Source organism: Rhagoletis zephyria, unplaced genomic scaffold (genome assembly GCF_001687245.7).
Source record: "Rhagoletis zephyria isolate East Lansing unplaced genomic scaffold, Rhagoletis_zephyria_1.1 Rzeph_scaffold_00099, whole genome shotgun sequence".
Lineage (NCBI taxonomy): Eukaryota > Metazoa > Arthropoda > Insecta > Diptera > Tephritidae > Rhagoletis > Rhagoletis zephyria.
Genome location: NW_016157183.1, coordinates 197,939 through 219,217, shown reverse-complemented (window position 1 = coordinate 219,217; position 21,279 = coordinate 197,939). Strand labels below are relative to the sequence as shown.

General features: G+C 34.7%; 1 protein-coding gene across 12 annotated transcripts in view; it reads left to right on the top strand.

Moving 5' to 3' along the window:
* Rab3-GEF (Rab3 GDP-GTP exchange factor) overlaps positions 1–21,279 on the top strand; it is a 224,210-nt gene that overhangs the window by 88,468 nt on the left and 114,463 nt on the right. For all 12 annotated transcript variants that reach the window (XR_001849260.1, XM_017632680.1, XM_017632673.1 and 9 more), the window contains one exon: positions 19,856–19,928. Coding sequence is in view for 11 of the 12 variants with exons in the window: in XM_017632680.1 (XP_017488169.1) it covers positions 19,856–19,928 (73 nt within the window). In the remaining variant the exon portion in view is untranslated. The remainder of the gene's footprint in view (positions 1–19,855; positions 19,929–21,279) is intronic.

The window sequence follows — 21,279 nt, the reverse complement described above, 5'->3', positions numbered from 1 at the left end:
ATATGTATCTATGCACATACATACATATGTACTTAGGTATGTATATCAGCATTTTCCCAGCAAGAACAGTGACGGTCACTTTCCTAGTGACGTGACCGTCACGCGTGCCCGCTAAGTTCGGCACGTTTTGCTATCACATTCTTAATAGTGAATCAAAAATGCTCTCAGAAGTTTTGTGTACTTGTGATTTTTCAAACCAAATAGTTTGCCTGCTTGCTCATATTTGAAAAGATTAGCGTGACTATTTACTCATATGTGAAAGATAGCTCGCACGAAAAAACAATAGATGGCGCTCCAATCAAAAATTATTACAGGTGTGTTAGTAACACCATAAAATTTGCGTTTGTGTTGGAGTTTCGGTCACGCTGGTTTTGCTGGGTTAGTTGAAAGTACGTTTTCTCGTCGCTCTCTTCATCGCTCCACTACATTCCTGTCCTTAGTTTTATTCAGATACCACCAAAGTATGTTTTCTTAGAAAATACTCAAGTACTACCAGTAGAGTACTCTACTGTCAAATACCTTTTACTCGCAGTAGTTGCGGAAGGCAAAGTAAATACTTTACGCGTCTTGCTATTGATCGGTAGTTTACATACGCTTGCAGAAACTGGTTTATGCTTACTCACACTTGACCCGAACGATGAGAGTAAGGGAGGGAAAGTATTTGCGCGGCGATCGGATGTCTTGTTAGGCCGTTTAAATGGAATTGCGCAGGAGTTTAATGTATATACATACATGGTAAAAGAAAAAATTGTAGTATTTTGCTGGGTATGGAAAATATTTACTTATTACACCTTTTTTGTTAAAACATGCGAATGGTATGAGAAAACTAGCTTCCTTCCATTGGATTTCTCACGCAATCGCGAAAAAGTAAGATTTCTTGTCCTCTTTCTCTTCTCCTTCTTGTTTGGCGCTCATAACCGCCTAAGCGATGTTGGCCGAGTTCAATATAACACTCCAGTGGTTTTCCTTATGAGCCATCTGACGCCAAAAGAAGCCAAGTCCGTACACCCTGGCCTTTCCATCGCGTGCGTACCACGTTGAATATTTCCATAGCTGGAGCGTTTTTGTCCATTCGTAAGAGCCGAGGGAGAGAAGAGAGAACATCTATTTATCTCTTTCTCCTTTCTCCTTTCTTGGTGGCACAACCATTTGTCGATTCGCCCCGAGAATAAATTATTTCGGCTACAATTCGTCTTACTTACCTCCAAAATGTAACCAAAGAAGAGTGTTTCGTTAATTTCTGTGGACATACATACTAACAGGCTAACCTAATATTCGCGGCTTGCGTTTTGGTACGCACGCAGTCGAATTTGTTCTTTTGCGTCACCCGAAATTGGCTTGCGTGTGTTTGCATTTCATTTCATTGAGCGAAACGTCAAATCAAAATGTCACGCAGAACAAAAATCGGAAATTGAGTTAGCTTCATACGCACGCCGTTCAATTTCGGTTGGTCCCATACAAGTTGTATGTGCATGAGAAATTTTTGACAGTAAATTGGCGGCGTGCGTGAATATTAGGTTAGCCTTACAGGCTGAAAATGTTGAACTATAAAACTTAGCGACATATCACATCATGCAAGAGCCAGTGCATATTATGTCGCTTATACATGTTTGACAATGACATATGAAGACACTGTCGAATAAATTGAAATCAAATCATGCATCAAATATATGCATGCCAACACAATCAACACATGTGTCATATTCAGCATTACATTATAATATGTACGGGAAGAGATATTTGCAAATTTTGCAAGCTCTTATTAAAGCAAAATTCATCATTAAAGGCTGTATCCAACAGTATTAAAAATATGCTGCAGAAACACAACAGCGAACAACAGCTTAGCTAAGTAGCAATAACATGCTAAACCAGTATGTTTGTGATGGTATGACATGGCATAACACCTTGTTTGAGTTGACATGACGTAGCAATGCATAAATTGTTTGAAAATGACATTTTTACTGAAAATGTTGAATTTTGCAGTACTTTAATACATACATATAGTCAAAAAACGAAGCTCTCTATGAATATAAACTTAATTTTTCTATAAAAAATTGAAGGCTTACCTCAGTTTGAGTAAAACTCACGAACGTGATCACTAGAGAAGATAAAAATATGCATTTGCATAAAAAGCATATTTTTGCATATTTTTGCCATTTTTGGATGTGATAGCATATTTATAGTTATAGCGCATATTTTAACTATCAGGCATATTTTTTGTTAAAAGATTATTTAAAAATCTTTTGTTAGTGTTTTTTAAATTTATATAAATGCATCCCTTACATATATTTTAATTTTAACATAAAAAATCTGGCAGCATACAGTCGTCTCTCTTTCGCATACACAAAATATCTAGTCATGCACTTGTCAAATCTGCGCGCGCAGCTGTTCGCAAAATGCCAATGCTTGGAATTTTCATATATATATATGCCTTTTTCAGTACCACCTACGAAAATTCCATAAATTCTACATACAAGGGCTCATTCAAGTGTTCACATGTTGATTTTTTTTGATATCTATAATGGTTTTCAAGTTAAAATTTTTTTGTTATTGTTTAAAAAAAATATTTTTCATGCTTTAACCAAAACTTATAAATCAATTTTTCAAACTTATTACAAACTTTAGATGAATTCAACAAATTTTCATAAAAATTTCGAACTTTTGAATCTGAATCTTAGGACATTTTTGGGTGTGCAGTTTTATAGCCCAAAAAATGTTAGTATAATAAAGTGCAAGTTTAAAGGGGCTAAAAATCGCGTTGATTTTTAAATATTTTTTTGTATAACGAGTGCATTTTATAAAATCTGGCGTTGATTTTTTGTAATTTCTTTGCGAACGGTCTTGCGCATTTAACTTCAAATTAAATTCATGTTTATGTGAAAAAAAGTACAAAAATCCCTCAGCAAGAAAAGTCTTTAACAATCCATTAAATTTTTTAGCCCCTTGAAACTTGCACGTTATTAGACTAACATTGTTGTTAAGATTCAGATTCAAAAGTTCGAAATTTTGGTGAACATTTGTTGAATTTATCTTAAAAAAATCTAAGTCAACCTAAAAAAATAAAATAAAAATTTTGAAACCAATTTTTGATCGCAGTCATAATTCACATGGAATTTTTCACGTATACATATGTATGTATAGTGTGACCACTTTTCCAAAAACTGATTTACGTACACAAAAGATTGTAGCAACACAAAATTTTAAAGAAAAATTTTGGAAACGATTTTATTGCTGTTTATTAGTCGATATCCAAACACATTTTTGACGTACAAACTTCAGTATATTTATTTGCGAATCGAGAAATATTTAGGTACATATGTATATACATTCAAAGCTGAAATAATGCAATTGCTGCTAAATTACAAAAGTGTCGGCCTATGTAATCAATTCATTGATCTTGAGTGGTTTTCCTGAACGCGTATTTTCCATCAGATGCAATTTCTTTCAGCAATTGAGGTTGCTTCTTTACGAATTCGAAAAATTCCGTACAAGTCATTTTAATGTTGTACCGAACAAACAAAAGATCTCGCAATGTCTCGATTTTCAGTTGTGATTTCTCATCGCTTCAAATCTGATTGATCAAAGAAAATACGCGTTCAACGGTAGCTGATGTGCCTGGTAAGCAGATACGATACGATTCTCACCATGTGATTGTATGGGACCTTCTTTTGGTCAAAATGTCGAAAGCATTCAACCCAGCGTTCATCGGTGTCAGTGTTATTTTCTTCCCACGATTGGATCTTCTCTGGGGTAACGTATTTTTCCAAATATGTGAACTGATCGAATAAATCAGTGTCAGATGATTCTATGTCAAAATGATTATTCTTTGCAATGCTCTTCGCGGTACATACTTTCGATAAACTCCCATTTCGGTGGTTAATCAAGTGCACACCAGGCGAATATCATAATATGGTCAACTTGTTCAATCCACTTTTCAATGTATTCGATACATGATTCTAAAGAACAAAATCTTTAGAATCAAAAAAGAATCAAAATTAACATACGAACCGTAGAATTGACGTGAGAGATCTTTTGAGTTTTTATTAGTCAAAATTTGAATGTACGTATGTATGTTGGGCGCTCCTATCGATAAAATTTACGTACAACAATATTTATTCGATTCAATTTACGTACATTTTCTTGATTTTGTGGTTAGCTTCGGTACACGGTACATGGCTACAAATTTACGTACCGTACGTGTCGTTTACGTACAGTTGGTCACACTACATATGTACATACATATTCATGTAAGTTTTTTCCAGTAAAAATTTCTTTTTTCTCGGAGCTCCCTGAGTGAAATTTTCGTACCAAATTTTGATATAAACGTTATTTTTGTGTGTTTTCCAGCATTCCTCATCCTCCCCTAATATGTACATTAGACTGCATCACTCCCCATACAAAAAAAAGAATCGGTACTATTTTTCCATTGGAATTATAAAATATATTATATTTTAAGACTTCCAGCAAAATATTTCGGAAAAATATTAGGATTTAAGTGAGCTGGACTGATTTGAAAATACCTCCAAAAATTGAGTTTTTTATGAATAAAAATAGTTTCTTAAAGATTTTTTTGAAAATGATGAGATTTTTGATGCTGTTTTTTTAACTTTTTTTAAAGATTGGTATAAGAAAATCTTGAATAAGTGAACCTAAACTCTTCGGATTTAGACTTAAGAGGTGGCATTGGATAGGTATTTGCTCTACATTTTTATTTCTTTACTAATAAACTCATTCAAAGGATGAAAGAGAACGGTAGGATGAAGGAACGTCATTCAAAGTTGAATTAAGATGTGTTGGTATTTGAAAAAAAAATATTGGGACACGAATGACTTTTTTTGGACAGAAATAAAAACAGTGTGAAAATACCTTTCAACTGACATCCCATAAGTCTAAATCAGAATAGTTTTGGCCCAGTTATTAAATTTTTTCGTAAATCAATCTGTTTTGTCACTAATGGGACTTTTTTCAAAAAGTTCTTTAAGAAACAATTTTTATTCATAAAAAACTACATGGAGGTATTTTCAAATCGGTCCAGCTCACTTAAATCTAAATATTTTTCCGAAATATTTTGGTGGACGTCTTAAAATATAATAAACTTTGTAATCCCGTTGGAAAACCCGCAACTTTTTTTGGTGATGCAGTCTAATGTACATATACAATTTGTAGTATATTCACTTTTATTATTTAAGTTTTTTTGCTCACGCTTTAAATTAGTTAGTAACTAAAATCAGAGGCTTAATGCGGTAGAGGTATTGTAAGACTGACACTGAAATAAATGCATTTGTTCTTTAACAGTAAATAACATTGTCTTTCTTTTAATCAAAATTAAGGAATTTTATTGTGCATATTTTTTTTGTTAATTGAGCATATTTCGCTGATTTTTGTGATTATTTTAAGCGCATAAAACGGGATTTTTCGCGCATATTTTTATCTTCTCTAGTGATCACTGTGTGACTGTGACTGTGTGACTGTGTGACATTCACTGTATACCCGACTCAAATTTTTTTTTGTCTGCCAAAACTATTACCAAACTCGTTCAAAGCTTACCAAAAATGAAGCTTCTTACTTTAAGCAATACGTTTAATATACACCATGGTGTTTTAAAGCCACCATGACCCAAAGCAAGCTTACAAAGAACTTGACCGGCCAACGGTCTGCCACCTGGAATATATCGATCCTTTCCTTTGATCGCAGCAAATCGATTTTGAGTTTCTGCTTTGCTCTAGTCCAGTGATTCCCAAAGTGGTCCAGGTGGACCCCCAGGGGTCCACGGAAGACTCGACGGGGGTCCACGGTGACTTGAAAAAAATATGGGGGTATATGAGTTGTTAATGGGGGTCCACGAAAATTTATCTGGTTTCGATGTAAGGAACCAAAATGGTTGCTTGATAGCCTCTTTATTTAACTTTAATTTTTTTGAGTGGTGTATAGTGCTCTTGACGCACTGCTGCACTTACCGTCACTTTGTGTTTTCATACTTGGGGAAGCCTTACAGGCCACCTGCAGACTAAAAAGAACCGGATGCTGGTATGACAATGAGTGGGGCGCAGCGAAAATTGCTGGTGGCAGAGATTTAAGAACTTGTATCTTTTCAATGCTGCAGGATAGTACGCCACCATTACCTTTGTTGAAGAGATTCTATAATGTTGAGTTCACGGAGACTGAATGCTGGTTTGATTCCATTTCTGAGACCGGACTCACACATTGTCTAATCTTCATTTATGGCTCCAAAATTGACTCTGGGTCATGATCCGGGGTCTTTTTCGAGGTTAATGGAGATAAGCTTCACTTTTATGTAAGGGAATATGCTTCGGTCTTCCAGGTTGAGGTAATTGCAATACTCAAAGCCATGGACTACGTGGTGGAACATAGGTGGAGGGTAAGGAGTTTACGTGACTGCAGTGACAACCAAGCTGCACTTAAGGCATTGACCAGCCCTCTATTTAAGTACTTCCAAACTAGTTCGGTAATGCAAATCTCGACTAAAATATGATGGTGAACATAACGAGGTTGTTTTACTCTGGGTGCCAGGTCACTCTGGAGTACGTGGTTATGAGACATCTGATCATTTGGCCAGAGTTGGTTCAGACCAGGCATTCCTCGGCCCGCAACCAGTTTTAGCACTGCCACCTTCGGCAATCGAAGCCACCATCAGAAACTGGGTGAATACTTCCCTCAGCAATGACTGAGAGGCATCGAGGGGATGCAGGTGGGCAAAACGCATGTTGCCTTCAATCTCACAATGTCTATCTAATATTTTGCTCTCACTGAGCAGACGACACTGCAGACAACTTGCTGGACTGCTGACTGGTCACTTCACGTGGCACAAACACCTGACTGTGATAGGCGTAAATGACAAGTCCATTTGCCCATCTTGCATTGAAGAAGATGAGACGGTGGAACACTTTTTGTGCTTCTTGCTTGCTTGGTTATTTGTCATCGATTTTATGAACTCGTTCTTTTCTCTATTGTCAGTTTCTGAATTAAAAGTTTGGCGTAAAAAGCTTAGCCGTTTTGATGTTTTAAGTTTTGTGTTTTAAAAATGTGATATATATTTTTCGCCTCACTTTAAAACTCGGAGCGATAAAAATAAAAATAATACCATTAACACAAATAAACTATTTAACATATCGTCAGCTGAAATGCAAAAAGACGTAACAACATCATAGATGAATTGGAAAAAGTCGTGACTAATATTTTAATTTGTTTTCATAAAATGATGTGGGGAGTTGTAATTCGATGATGGATACAAATCAAAAAGTGAATTTTGAATTCTTTAGTAGTTATGACTTTTTGCATTTCAGGTGACGATATCCTCCACCTGCAAAGTCATGAGTGAGCCAAACATTTGATGAGCTTATGGTGAATATAATGTAAATAACGCTCGCAGTGCTCTTAAAAAATATAACTCTTCCTTGCGAGAGAGTATTTTGATGAATTACGAGCTCTATTTTTTAAAACCTACAAGTGTGTAATCACATTAATTTTATAAATAGAACACAAGAAAATATTTTACTTTTATTTTGGCCACTCTGAGTTTAGTTTTTGAATTCACCCGCGATGCAAATTTACATTGTTAGATCTAATTTTCACATTTAATTTTTTTACGAGCTTTGGGAATATTTAGAAATGTATCAGCAGGGGGTCCACCGAAACCAGTAAATGTTTGAAAGGGGTCTACGAGATAAAAAAGTTTGGGAACTTCTGCTCTAGTCCATCGTGTTATATGACCATCCGACATATCACAGTAAGACCTTCATTATCTATATACCGTTTCTTCCAGGCGCTTAAGATATCAAAAACAGGTCTTGAGGTAAAAAATAATAAATAATGCAAACATTTCTTTGACCTATGAAGAAGTATAAAGCTGATATATTTTGAAACGGGATCCCAATTTGACTTTTTGCTATCGCCAGTGTAATTTTTGGTTGTGCGAAAAGAACTTTCAACGAGTGATGACGAAAACTCGTTACAAAATACATCCTCCCGTTATCCTTGGAATCAGCCAGCACCAAGAAAAGAAATATGTATAAAGATAAAACGAATGCCAAAGTGGGTTTAGTCGGGTCAGGAGCTTTCGGTGGTAGGCAAAATTTCGTCAGAATATTTAGCTGTCTTGTCTTAAGAAAAAAGTCGAGATAATGAGTAAGAGAAAAAGGAGTCTTACTAATTCTGTTTATATCCACTTCAATGATATAATTGTACGGGCATATCGCTCACGTTATTCAAACGGGCATTGACTCAAAATATAACCATGTTAATTAAATATAATTTTTGGAAAAAATTAGTACGGTAGCTTTTAAAGGAAGCTGAATATATGTACATAAGATCTGCACACATTTCTAGAAAAGTACGTATTATGTATGTAAAAAATTACATATTTTGAACTACATACTATACTTTTGAAGAATGTTTGTGGTATGTTCTCATTTCTAGAAGCGACTAAAACCTACCAAAATTATTACTAAACTACAAACCTACCAAGAGAAAAAACCTTCGAAATTTATTAGAAAAGGCCCAAAACCGACAACTTTGATATATGTAGTTATATGTATTGTAGTTTTTTATTAACATTAAAATAGTGTGTGAGTTTTTATAAGAAAAATGTTTTTGTTTATAAGTACATATATTTAATGGGTCGATTATGTATAGCAACGCAACCACTGAAATCAAAATGTTTTGTTGACCACAGAGCAAAAAATACCTAATAAAATAGAACATGGTTTATATTAAATAAGTAAATTAACATGGCAACAATAGTTAGAGAATCGCTATAAAAATTTTTGTGTTTTTCGCCCGTTGGCTCCAAAAAAATCAATACGATTAAAAAACGAAATGTTAGACCAGGGCTGGCAAGCCAAAGGTACGCGTGCCATAGATGGCGCGCAACAAAATAATTTGGGCACGGTATTAATTGAGCACCCAATTCATCAAGTACTAGTTGTAGTTACTACCTGATCGCAACATTTTCTTTTTTTAAATTGGAGACCAAAGCATGTATACAGAACACGGCCAAAAATAAAGCTGAGAAATGATAAAAATATAGGCAGTAATCAACAAAATCCCCAAAAGATTTTCGATTCTCGTAAAGTTTCAAGAGCTAATAAAACTTTTATAATTATGATTAGGGCTGTGCGATTAATTGATTATTTAAAATTTTAATTAATCATAAAGTAAAACACTCAATTATTCGAATAATTGGAAATTATGATTACTCAAAAGTTCAGTTACTCGAATAATCAAGATTTTGATTAACATAAAAAAAACAAAAATATTTGAGTAATATTTTGCTTTATGATTAATCAACATTATAAGTAAAATGAGTAATCAACATTTCAAAGTACTTTTTACATATAATACTACGTTCAAATTGACGAGCTAAACATGTTAAATGGGCTTTAACCAGTTAAATGAACAAAACATGTTCATAAACAAGTTAAATCGCATGCAATTGTTGTTGGAAAATTGAACCAGTTAAATCATTTAACTCGTTTGAAAACCAGTTTAGCGCAGAGTTGTATCAGAAAGCTTTCTGCTCCGACCAATCAGAAAGACCCAAAAGCTTTCATTTGACACGCCAACGTTCAAAAAATTTATATTCTGAAAAATATTAAAAATTAAAAATGATCAAAAAATATCAAAATTGTATGCATGTCTGCCCGCCAAAAAAGAGGCCAAGGCGGTAATTAGTTATTTCCCAACAGGTCTCGCCGTACGCAGAGATAAATAGGGCATACGAACTAAACATTTTGAAGTATCTAAATAATCCGTATGCATTAATATCATGAAGCAGACATTCGCACAAAACAAATTGAAACACAAAAACTTGATTTTGAATATTTTTTTTCGAATTTTTATTGGTAATCAACAACCGTCAAAGTTAACTCCAAATGTTCAATGTGGACGAATGTGTTTTCCAAAAAGCTCTTTTTCATTTAACAAGTTATATGGGTCCAATTTGAACGTAATACTACGTTCAAATTGACGAGCTAAAAATGTTAAATGGGCTTGAACCAGTTATATGAATAAAACATGTTCATAAACAAGTTAAATCGCATGCAATTGTTGTTGGAAAATTGAACCAGTTAAATCATTTAACTCGTTTGAAAACCAGTTCAGCGCAGAGTTGTATCAGAAAGCTTTCTGCTCCGGCCAATCAGAAGGACCTAAAAGCTTTCATTTGACACGCCAACGTTCAAAAAATTTATATTCTGAAAAAATATTAAAAATTAAAAATTATCAAATAATATCAAAATTGTATGCCTTTCTGCTCGCCAAAAAAGAGGCAAAGGTGGTATTTAGTTATTTCCCATGAGGTCTCATCGTACGAAAAGATAAATAGTGCATAGGAACTAAACATTTTGAAGTCTCTAAGTAATCCGTATGCGTTAATATCATGAAGCAGACATTCGCACAAAACAAATTGAAACACAAATACTTGAGTTTGAATTTTTTTTTCCAATTTTTATTGGTAATCAAACAACCGTCAAAGTTAACTCCAAATGTTCAATGTGGACGATTGTGTTTTCCAAAAAGCTCTTTTTCATTTAACCAGTTAAATGGGGCCAATTTGAACGTAATATAATATAAGGTAGTCGAATTTCCTTGATATTTTGAAAACAACGTCTCTGTTTTAAAAAATTAAAATTAAATATTTTTTTCATACACAGATCGTAAAAAAAGAAAATAAGCATTTTCAGAAGAAAACTCTTTTAACGAGCAAAATTAATTTTTTTGGGTAATCGTATTATAAGTAACTCGATTAATCATCGTTTTGAGCAATCAAAATCGTGATTACTGGAGTAATTGATTAACCGAATAACTGATTAACCAGCTTGCTCGAGTAATCGAATAATCGCACAGCTCTAATTATGATAGATCTCATTCGCGCATTCAACAATTTTTTTTAAAGATATTCGGCCCTATTATGGTTATCAATGTCGATGTAATTTTTTCATAAAAAAATTGCCTTCGCAAGTCCAACTACAGCTACCCTGCCCGCATTATTTTTGAGGAAAGGTGTTCCTCGCAAAAATACTGTGGTCAACGTAGCTGGAGTTGGACTTACGAGGGCTATTTTATGATGAAAAAATGACATCGACGTCGACGTTACCAACCATAATAGGGCCGATTGATTCCAAAAATTACAAATGTTTTCCAAACTTAAAAAATTTAAAATCCGATTTGGACTTACATACATACATACATGAAAAATCTGACGGAGCAAGAGACACAGAAGAGTTTTTGGAAATAAATTCTGTCATCGATAAACTGAACTTGTCTAAATTTGATTGGTTGGAAATCGAAGATTTTGAAATACAGCTGATTGAGTTCCAGTGTAATTCGAAATAATCAAAGAGTTGGAATCAATACTAAAATTTTAGAAACTTCGACCATTCCAGACATATTAGCTATCTGCTGAAGTTTACGTTGGTATCTTGATAATATTTTCATCTGCCTATACATGTGAGTCCTTACCGCTTACCACGTAAGGTACACAGATACATTTAATATACGCTTAATTCGTTCTTTTAAAATTTTTTGTACGATTTGTGTGTCAACTAATGTCTCCAAGAACGGTGATAAGCCATGATTTCTTGTTTTCACGTCATGGCTACATTGAATATTTCTTCGGAAATAATGGTACGTATATCTATAAAGGTTCGCTGGCTCTGTGTTAGACGCTTTCACATTTGCAAGATTTTTGCCGATTTGTAGTGTGCGCCTTGATGTTGTCACATATTAGAGAGACCTACAGTTTTATGACGCCTCCGAACGGCAATTTCTTTGTTTATGCCCTGGACCTACCGAGTGGTAGTGCTCACCTGTAACCAATCAACCACTGAAGACGCCAATTCAATACGATGTTCTTTTAAATTTTAGAAGTCATATTTTTTTCCGTCCGGTCTACTTACTTCAAAAATTTGCCTTGCTTTATAGAAAAAAGGGGATTTAGTGATACAACAAAAGCTATAAGTTTAATCTAAATTGGCGCGTACGACAAACACAACATTTTAATGGCCTATGGTATTACTGACAAACTGATTGTCAGTTTTTGAAAATTTGCATAATTTCTTGATTGCAAAATCATATTTGCTTTATACATATGGCTCATTACATGGTGACGGGTGTGACATTTCAACTCCCATTTTAAGGCTTAATTCTGAAACTCGAATATTAAATTCTTTAAAACGAGTATTTTCTAATAGGTATCCGAGGTATACACAATCCCTAGAAAAAAAATTCAAAAACAATTTAATCCAAACAAGTTATATGAATTTTAGTCACTGTGACGGGTGTGACGAGTACGCAAACCAAATTAACTACTACTTACTTGCATCAGAGTTTTTCTGCTAAGCAGAAGACAAGCTTATGGTTTTAAATAGTACATTGTATAGTTAGATAAACATTTTCAACATTTACGCCAAAGTTGTTTACCTTTTTTGGAAATTATAGATTATATGTTCCAAATTCAACTGTGACGGGTGTGACTTGACTTTGTGACGGGTGTGACAAATTGAGCATGAATATATAAATACACATTATTAGACAACAAGACTAACTTTATTTCTCAAAAAAAACGGATTTTACGAACACATAAAAGATTTTGCCACCCTAAAGATGGGATAATCCTTGATCGAACTCTTCATCTTCATTGTTTGTCTGAGTAATTGTAAAGTATCTTACTAAAATATTTATCAAACTGTTAAAAACTTGGACTGTTCGAACCAGTCATATGATAATAAATAATCATCCGCATTCTTGTACGTGAAATAAAGTTTTACGACCGGTTGAGGTAAGGTTTAACCCCTTAACTCCCCATTGTGTTCGCCGCTACTGAATTCTATAAACTCCCAACCAGCAAAAAATCCGAAAACCGATCCGAAAAAGGAAGAAAAAGTGGATGAAGTGCGGATTTTTGTCCGTTTACCAATTCCATTTTCGGATACTTTGACGATCCGTTTTCCCACTAAAGTGTGAGGCAGAAACGTAGTTATGTACAGAAAACTAACGAAAATTGTTTGGGAAACGGATACTTTTTCGGCTGTTTTTTCTGAAATTTGTCTTATTGAATTCTTCGTTCAATACGCTTTCCTTCTGCACTTCACAGATTCTTATTCATGGATCAAAAAAAATAAAATAAAATTAGGACGCGTCTGACGGAATTCGAACCCGGCAGCTTGTGGAAGCTAACAAATAGCGGCTCGCTCCTCTGCACGCCCGGCCACTGCCGACTACGCACGCACGCTTTCAAATGTTTAGCTTGAACATTTAATATACAATTATTGCTTTCAAATACCATAATATTTTTCGAACGTTTTCCGGATACGAAAATGAATGGGCGCGTTCATAAGACATAGCTTTTGCCTAACCGTTGGCTGTTTCTCTTAGAAACGCACAATTGAGTAGTTCCGCTCAGCTCAACAGTTGGCAACTTTCCGCCATTTTTTCCGCTTATATTAAATTTAACGCCGCTTTGTTAGGTGGCAGTTGCAAACAAATTTATTCTATTTTATATTACTGATGTGATAAAGTACCTAAAATATTTTATAATAATATTACGTTTCTAAATATATTTTTTTCAAGATGTTTGCTATATAATTATACACTATTTAATTCATTATAATATTGAACGAATTTTCAACACGGCGGCAGCTCAGCGCTGAATTCTAAATACTATCGGCGCAACTATCTCTATTTATTGCAATTTCATTTGTTTACATTTATCAGCTGTTCATTTCGCAGCATATTCATCAAACCGTTTCTAAGACGTAATTGTTTGGTTCAACAGTTGCCAGGAGTTTCGTAGCAGATGAGCTAAACAGCTACGTCTTATGAACGCGCCCAATGATAACTGTAGTCGTTTTCTATTCGTTTCCGGATACAGAAAATTGTACTAGACTGCACTGTCGGCAAAATTTACGTTTCTTTGTTGGCTGGGCTGTCACTTTTCACAAACTTTAAAATGTACCTCTATTTTAAATTGTAATGAAAATTTTGTTTCTAGCTTCATGTTGCCAACATGTTGCAAGCTTTTTCACAGAACAGAATACTGCTTTGCTGAGGAAATGTTGTGGAATTTCACACTTATTTCACAGAAAGAAATTTTATGTGCAATTTGACAGCTTTTTCACGTGAAGCAGAAGCAGAATACTATGCTCAAAAGTATAAACAGAACCAGATCGCTGTGCGAATTTCGTCGGTCGGAGCGGTGCCGTTGGGTGATATGCGCCGCAACATTTCGCCTAGTAAAACAGAACAGAAACGAAATTCGCATCAATTGAATGGCAAATGAAAAACATAAAAATACAAAAGCTAAAAGATAAATCACCAAATTTTGCCATTCTGATTCTTGCTGATAATTATCTGATAGAAAAATGGGGAAACAAAGCTTTCGTCAGACGAAATTCGTTGTCACATTCGTTGTGTGCAATCTCATACACTGCGGTGTGTTTTAATTTTGGCAGCAAACTTTCTTCCGACGAATTTCTCTGGGCAATTTGATTCTGTTTAAACTTTAAGCTGGAAAAGGTTACGCTGACGGTCATAGCATTCAAGCCGATTCAGATTGGCAGCTCATACTACGCTTACAGGCTAACCTAATATTCACGCACGCCGCCAATTTACTGTCAAAAATTTCCCATGCACATACAACTTGTATGGGACCAACCGAAATTGATCGGCGTGCGTATGAAGCTAACTCAATTTCCAATTTTTGTTCTGCGTGACATTTTGATTTGACGTTTCGCTCAATGAAATCAAATGCAAACGCACGCAAGCCAATTTCGGGTGACGCAAAAAAACAAATTCGACGGCGTGCGTACCATAACGCAAGCCGCGAATATTAGGTTAGCCTGTTACCAATATCAGATTGTAGAATTTTGCAGGGAAGTGAGGCGGCTTGTTTAAAACCTCATTCGAGCGGCTCCTTCTAATTTGGGCGGAGTTTAAAGTTGCTCTCAACGTCATTCGACAAGGCCGATTGGTTTTGCGAGTATGTATACCAAATGTAGACATAGAGCAGCAACTCTTCGTTCTGTAAAAAGCGGCTCTAAAATCGACGAAAAGGTGGTGTGCGTCGGTTTTCTTATAGAGCATCTTTTCTAGGATTTCCCGAATGTGAAAATCTGGTGTATGGTGAATTTGCCTTGCTTGAAGGCAGACTGATAAGTTCCAGTCAGTTGGCTCATGAAGAACTTCAGCCTTTCGCAGACATTTGAATATAGGTGTGCACACTTTTCGAAAATATTTCCCATTGTAGATGGGTTACGAAAAAAAGGAGTATGAAGTAAGGCATCGATTACAAGGTTCAAAAAATTTTGGTCGTATTTTATCTCAAAAACGAGGCTGACCTCATCTTATAGTTTTTTTGATGCTGATTTGAAGTGCATTTACAACATTTTTAGTAGTGTTCCCGAAGAAAAAAAGGAGGTGAAAAATTAAAAAAAAACTTTGTAAAAAAAAACACTAGCGAGGAACATGGCAAACGATTCCACCAGGACATAGCCATTATAGAGAAGCACACATGCTTGCTGACTATTGGTGGACCTTGAAAAGCGATCATAATGCGATCCACAAAAAAGAAAAAAAATTGAGCATTTCATTCCAGAACGCAGAAAGTGTTAAGAGACAAAAGACTGGCTAGTGATCAATCTGAGTTATTGATTTTTTAATGCTGATTTGTTCATGAAACCACTTTGTTTTTGAAATAAATTCATAGATTGAGATTTTCGTATCTATATGAAAGCAAATGCAAGCTATTTTAAAAACTGGACGTATTAGAAAAATTTTGTAAATGCCCTTCAAATCAGCATCAAAAAAATATTAGATGAAGTCAGCCTCGTTTTTGAGATAAAATACGACCAAATTTTGTTGAACCGTGTTATCAGTAAACATTTTTTCAGTGCTAGTATTAAAAAAAATGAACAACGGTAAAAAACGGACGCCTATTGTCTGGTGTTTTTCAACTCGCAAGTGCGACACTTTGTTGACCTCACCTAGTAATAATAATAATAATAGATGGTCGCTTACACATATGTTAGTGTTTGGCCGAGCTTCTCCTCCGATTTGTGGTGTGCGCCTTGATGTTGTCACACAAAGGGGAGGGACCTACAGTTTTACGCCGACTCCGAACGCCGATTGTATTTTTATGAGAAGCTGTGTTTCATAGCAGAAATACACTCGGAGGTTTGCCATTGCCTGCCGAGGGGCGACCGCTGTTAAGAAAAAACCTTTTTTCTACATTTTTTTTTGTGATGTTGCTTTGGCCAGGACTTGAACCCAGGCGCTGCGGAGTGGAAGCGCGCACTGCTTACCACTACATCACAGCGGCCGCCACCTAGTACAAAAACTATAATAAAGAGCAAACCACAAAGTGTTGCAAATTTTTGTTATTAATATTTAATTGGACCCCCATTATTATAATTTCAACAAGCCTATTTTTAATATTGAATTTAATTACTTAGTATTGAAATGAATGCAGTCTCGATTGCATCAATAATTGCTGGTCTGAAGTGGTAATGCGTCCCTTTAGCATATTTAGGCATCCCCACACATTCTGAATCATGTTTAAGTTTGGGAACAACACTGGTCACGAGAATCTGGATATTTTGTTCATTAAACCATTGATTAACGATTTTCGCTAGGTGAATGGTAGCGTTGTACTGCCCAAAAAAGATTCTTGGTTCAAAGCTAATTACTTCGGTCTCCAACAGCTCCAATACTTTAATTTGTTGTCATAATAGGAAATTGCTGCCCATACCATCACCGAACGAATTGAACTGCCGTCGGGATAAAATAGGGTTGAATACCATCAGGACCGTCCAAAGTGGATAACCGGTTTTCCATTCATCATGCTAGCGCACGTAGGTACGAGCGTACTCCGAACAACGTGCCGGTGGCGTTGAAGCAAATGTGGTTTCTTTTGAAATTTATTTCATCGTAGATGAGGGCACTGCTTCATTAAACATTGAATGGTCTGGATACTAACTGAAACTTACATTTGGAAGTCGTCGCAGAATTCGACGGTTCCCGAAAAATTGCGCGTTTTCCTTCAACGAGGTAGCTTTTGCAGTGCGGCCTTTTCGGCATTTGCCATTGTTTTCCATATTCTTCAAAAAGTTGTTGATCGCCCACGATTCGTGGCCAAATTTAAGTGCAATTGCGCGGTTGGACGGTTTACTTTCCTTGGCCTTGGAGGTTTTCGTTTCCATTTTAACAATTACATATTTATAAAACTCGCTCAAATTATTATTAGGCACCTTACATTACCTTACGACTAAAATGTAAAAATCATCTTACATTTTCTTCAAAGGACACTGTGAAACAATTGAATTTTACCGATAACCTAAGCAGATATTAGAATTTTGCCACAGGAAAATTGCGGTATCGGTAGTTGCCATTTAAGGTTATAAGAATTTTTTTAGAAAGTCGTGAAAAAGTTCTTTTTTGACCCATGCGTTTACTAGAAGAGTCGCCGTAGATTCATTTTTATGAATCGATTGTAACACTTTACGAAGACTCATTGCTGGTTTGGATCATGTGATCACAAAGTAATTGGAGTAGTTATGCTACTAGGGTCCAAAAATTTCACATTGAAAAAAAGAACACCCTCATACAAGCATCTTTAAACGACCGTGTGTAACTGGTAGTCTTTTAGCATAATACAATAAGTACTAAGTAATTGATTGATTGCCATTTTGTGATGACAAATATATATTCATCGTAGAACTAAATGAGCACGTTACGTTTTACAAATTAGTTACTACTTATTTTGATCCTGAATATTCTAAGTCAATTTGGAATATCGCGAAACTTAAATGTTTGTACATCAAATCACTACAAACACAATTGCTGTTATTCTTCTTTTTGTTTTATGCTTGTGTATTCAATTTGTTTACATAGAGAGTTATTTAAGCCAGTAGTTTGTAGTTCACATTAAGAAATTGATTTGAAACGTTTGAAAAGTTGTTAGCAAGAGTTCACTTTGTTTCTTTGTTTTATGCTTAAGTTTTATAATTAAAAAAATATTATTGTCAAATTAAATAGAAAATAGTTTGCATCACTGAAAATGATTGCTCTATCACTTTAACAAATATTTCTCTCTTCTGTTCCAAAACTTAGTATTTTCTGCTCTATATTTATCGAAATTTAACTTATTTTAATTATTATTTAATTACAAATTATTACCGAGTTTTATAATTATTGATTAAATTCTTAACTTTGGAAAAAATTATAAAACTGCGAATTGGTATTGGTCAAACTCAAAAAATGCCTTCTTATCGCATGTTAAGTTAATTAGTTATTTTTCGTGCAAAAATTTATGGAGGGAATTGATATTAACAGCAAATTCTATAATGATTTAACATATTACGAAGGAAAGCATTTAAATACATGGCATCCACTGCATTAATATTAAGCTTGACTTCCGGCTTTCATATCCCTTTATCTATCACTTTCACCGCTCACTTGTAGATCAACTAACACATTCACTGCGTTGTAGGTTTGTAATAACACTCATACCAATCTAATAAGTAAATATCACTTTGGACGCCCTCTGATATGCAATGCTTTTCTGCGGCTGACTATTTTTCTCGCCTACATACATAATCCCAGTATAACTAACTTGATACCAATATAATTACATAACAATAATCATAATAATAACAGTTAATCAACGACTAATAGTCTTTACAATGTTTATTGTTTAACAAGATAATAGTGTTATTTACGTTAACTTTTTATTTTTGCTGTTAGCGTTAACCAACAAAATATTTACATTAATAGAACCTAGCCAATAGCTATATAAGTATTAGAAATTGAACGTATTTTTAGTTAAGACCATCTCACAAGTGCTAATTAGAATTCAATTAAACCTGTACTATGGCTAAAGAAAAATGCAAAAACAACAATGAAACCTAATAAAGTCACAAACATTTTGGCTAAGTTTCTTTTAACCCTCGCTTGCCTTACTTTTGTATTGTTGTATTTTCTTTTTGCAATGGGATCAAACTCATTAGTTAAAATTTCCTTTCGTTATTTTAACTCTAGCATTTATTTTTCAAATCGGTTATATATTTTCATTTATTGAATTTGCTACAGTTAATTAGCGAAAAATGTCCATATTATTAACGCTTTGACCATGAACTTTATTATTTTCAAATGCACGTTATAGTCACGCTTCATGTATGGTCACCGCCCACACCTAATGCACAAGGTTGCGTAAGTGCGAATAGCTGTGGCCAAAATTACCTTTCGTTCACCACACCTCGTCTCTTGTTTCGTATTTCAGTTGACAAACTATGTAATCTTTTGCCTCTTTATTTACTTTGCTTCCAACTTCCTTTGCTTTAGCTATCGTGTCTGAATTTGCAATTTATGTATGTATGTATAAATATGAAAATGTATGTATGCTTACTGAAGCTTAGTGTAGCCGCTGTACTGCTAATTGTGCTTTGACAATGAATCTGCAGCGAGTTAAAATTTTGATTAATAAGCTCTGTGCAAAACTCCGTTTTTTTGTTGAACCATATTGGGTCTATCACACTTAATATAAGTACATATGTATCAATATGGAAGGGTTATAATTTCTAATCGATTTCCATAGTTTATTTTATAAAAAAAAAACATTAATTTTAGTTACATACATGTAGCAAAATCCTGCATGTCGCATCTAAAACTATTATTTTATACACAATTACACAAAAACATATACATACAACTTATTAAAATTAAAAAAAAAATTAAACACATACATATATAAAATTACATACAGTATTAAGAAATGTTTTGTAATTATTTATTTTAGATAAAACATATTCAAGCTTTCTGAAAGGTAATGTTTGTCCCATTTCAGTTTTTCGTGCGCCTAGACCACATAAGAAAATGTTTCACACAGAAAGGTGGCGTTTTCGTTTTGGAGGAGTATAGTAAGTATTATTTATAATACCTATCGATTTAATTAGTTCGAGATAGAGTGAAAAAGTATCCAGCTTTGTAATTAAAAAAATGACTTACGTACACGACTGAAGTTAGTAAAAATCACACTCACTTTTCGAAAAGCGTTGGATCACAACCACTGGTCAGAGAAACCTCAAGTTATACCATAACATAAATAAGACTGTGTTGAAAACCTTGATATCGGCTTTCTGTGTTCGCAGATAAACGGCAATTACGCCGACCTAGCTTTGCTCTAGTACAAAGTTCCGTAAACCGGACCTCCATAATATGCGTGAGTTTGAGGTGGGGTACAATAACACCATATGCAATAAGGCCATATTGTCTTGTTTCCATTTTGTTTTGGAAATAATTCATATGCCTTTAAAGTGTGTTTGCATAGTTCAACTTTGTGTTCAACATTTGCGTTCAACTCGGCGCAGGGTTGCACGAAAAAAAAGTTGAATGGCTAAAAATATCAAAATATTCGCCATAAAAAGGTGTTTGCATTGTTCAACTTTGCATTCAACGTTTGGTTGAATGGCCTTTCAACTAATCGCTTTCAACAAAGTTGGTCACCAGCCAACATTTAGCCATTCAACTTTTTTTTCGTGCAACCCTGCGTTGAGTTGAACGCAATTGTTGAACGCAAAGTTGAATAATGCAAACACTGCTTTACTTCCAATCCAGAAGTGAAGTAAAGTCATATTCAGAATTGNAAGATTTTTAGTAATAACTCAACTACAGCGCCAACTGTCGGATTAAATTGTGAAACTAAACCATCCAGAGACCCACTCAAACACACAAAAAGTTTCGTTAAAATCCGTACAACCATTTAGGAGGATTTCACTAACAAACTCACCTACAGAAGAACTAAAAAATACATTCAAAGATAGCTAAAGGTCGGTACGTTTGTAGGCCTCACACCCCCTTTTCAAATAGCCCAAATTTTCTCCATGGTCCAGGGACCGATCTATTCGAAAAAATCGAATTTACTGTCCGATTTGCTTAAAATTCGGTGCGCAGATAGCTTTTTGGCATGTATTAGCATATGTGATAAATTTTTTCCGAGAAGTGGACCAGGGACCGATCTATTCCAAAAAATGGAATGTATATGGACATATGTATATAGTTGAAATCAAGCCCATACTCATGGAGAAAATTTGGGCTATTTGAAAAGGGGTGTGAGGCCTACAAACCTACCGACCTTTAGCTATCTTTGAATGAATTTTTTTATTCTTCTGCGGGTGTGTTTGTGAGTGAAATCCTCCTAAATGGTTGTACGGATTTTAACGAAACTTTTTGTGTATTGTGAAACTAAACCGTCCAGAGACCCACTCAAAT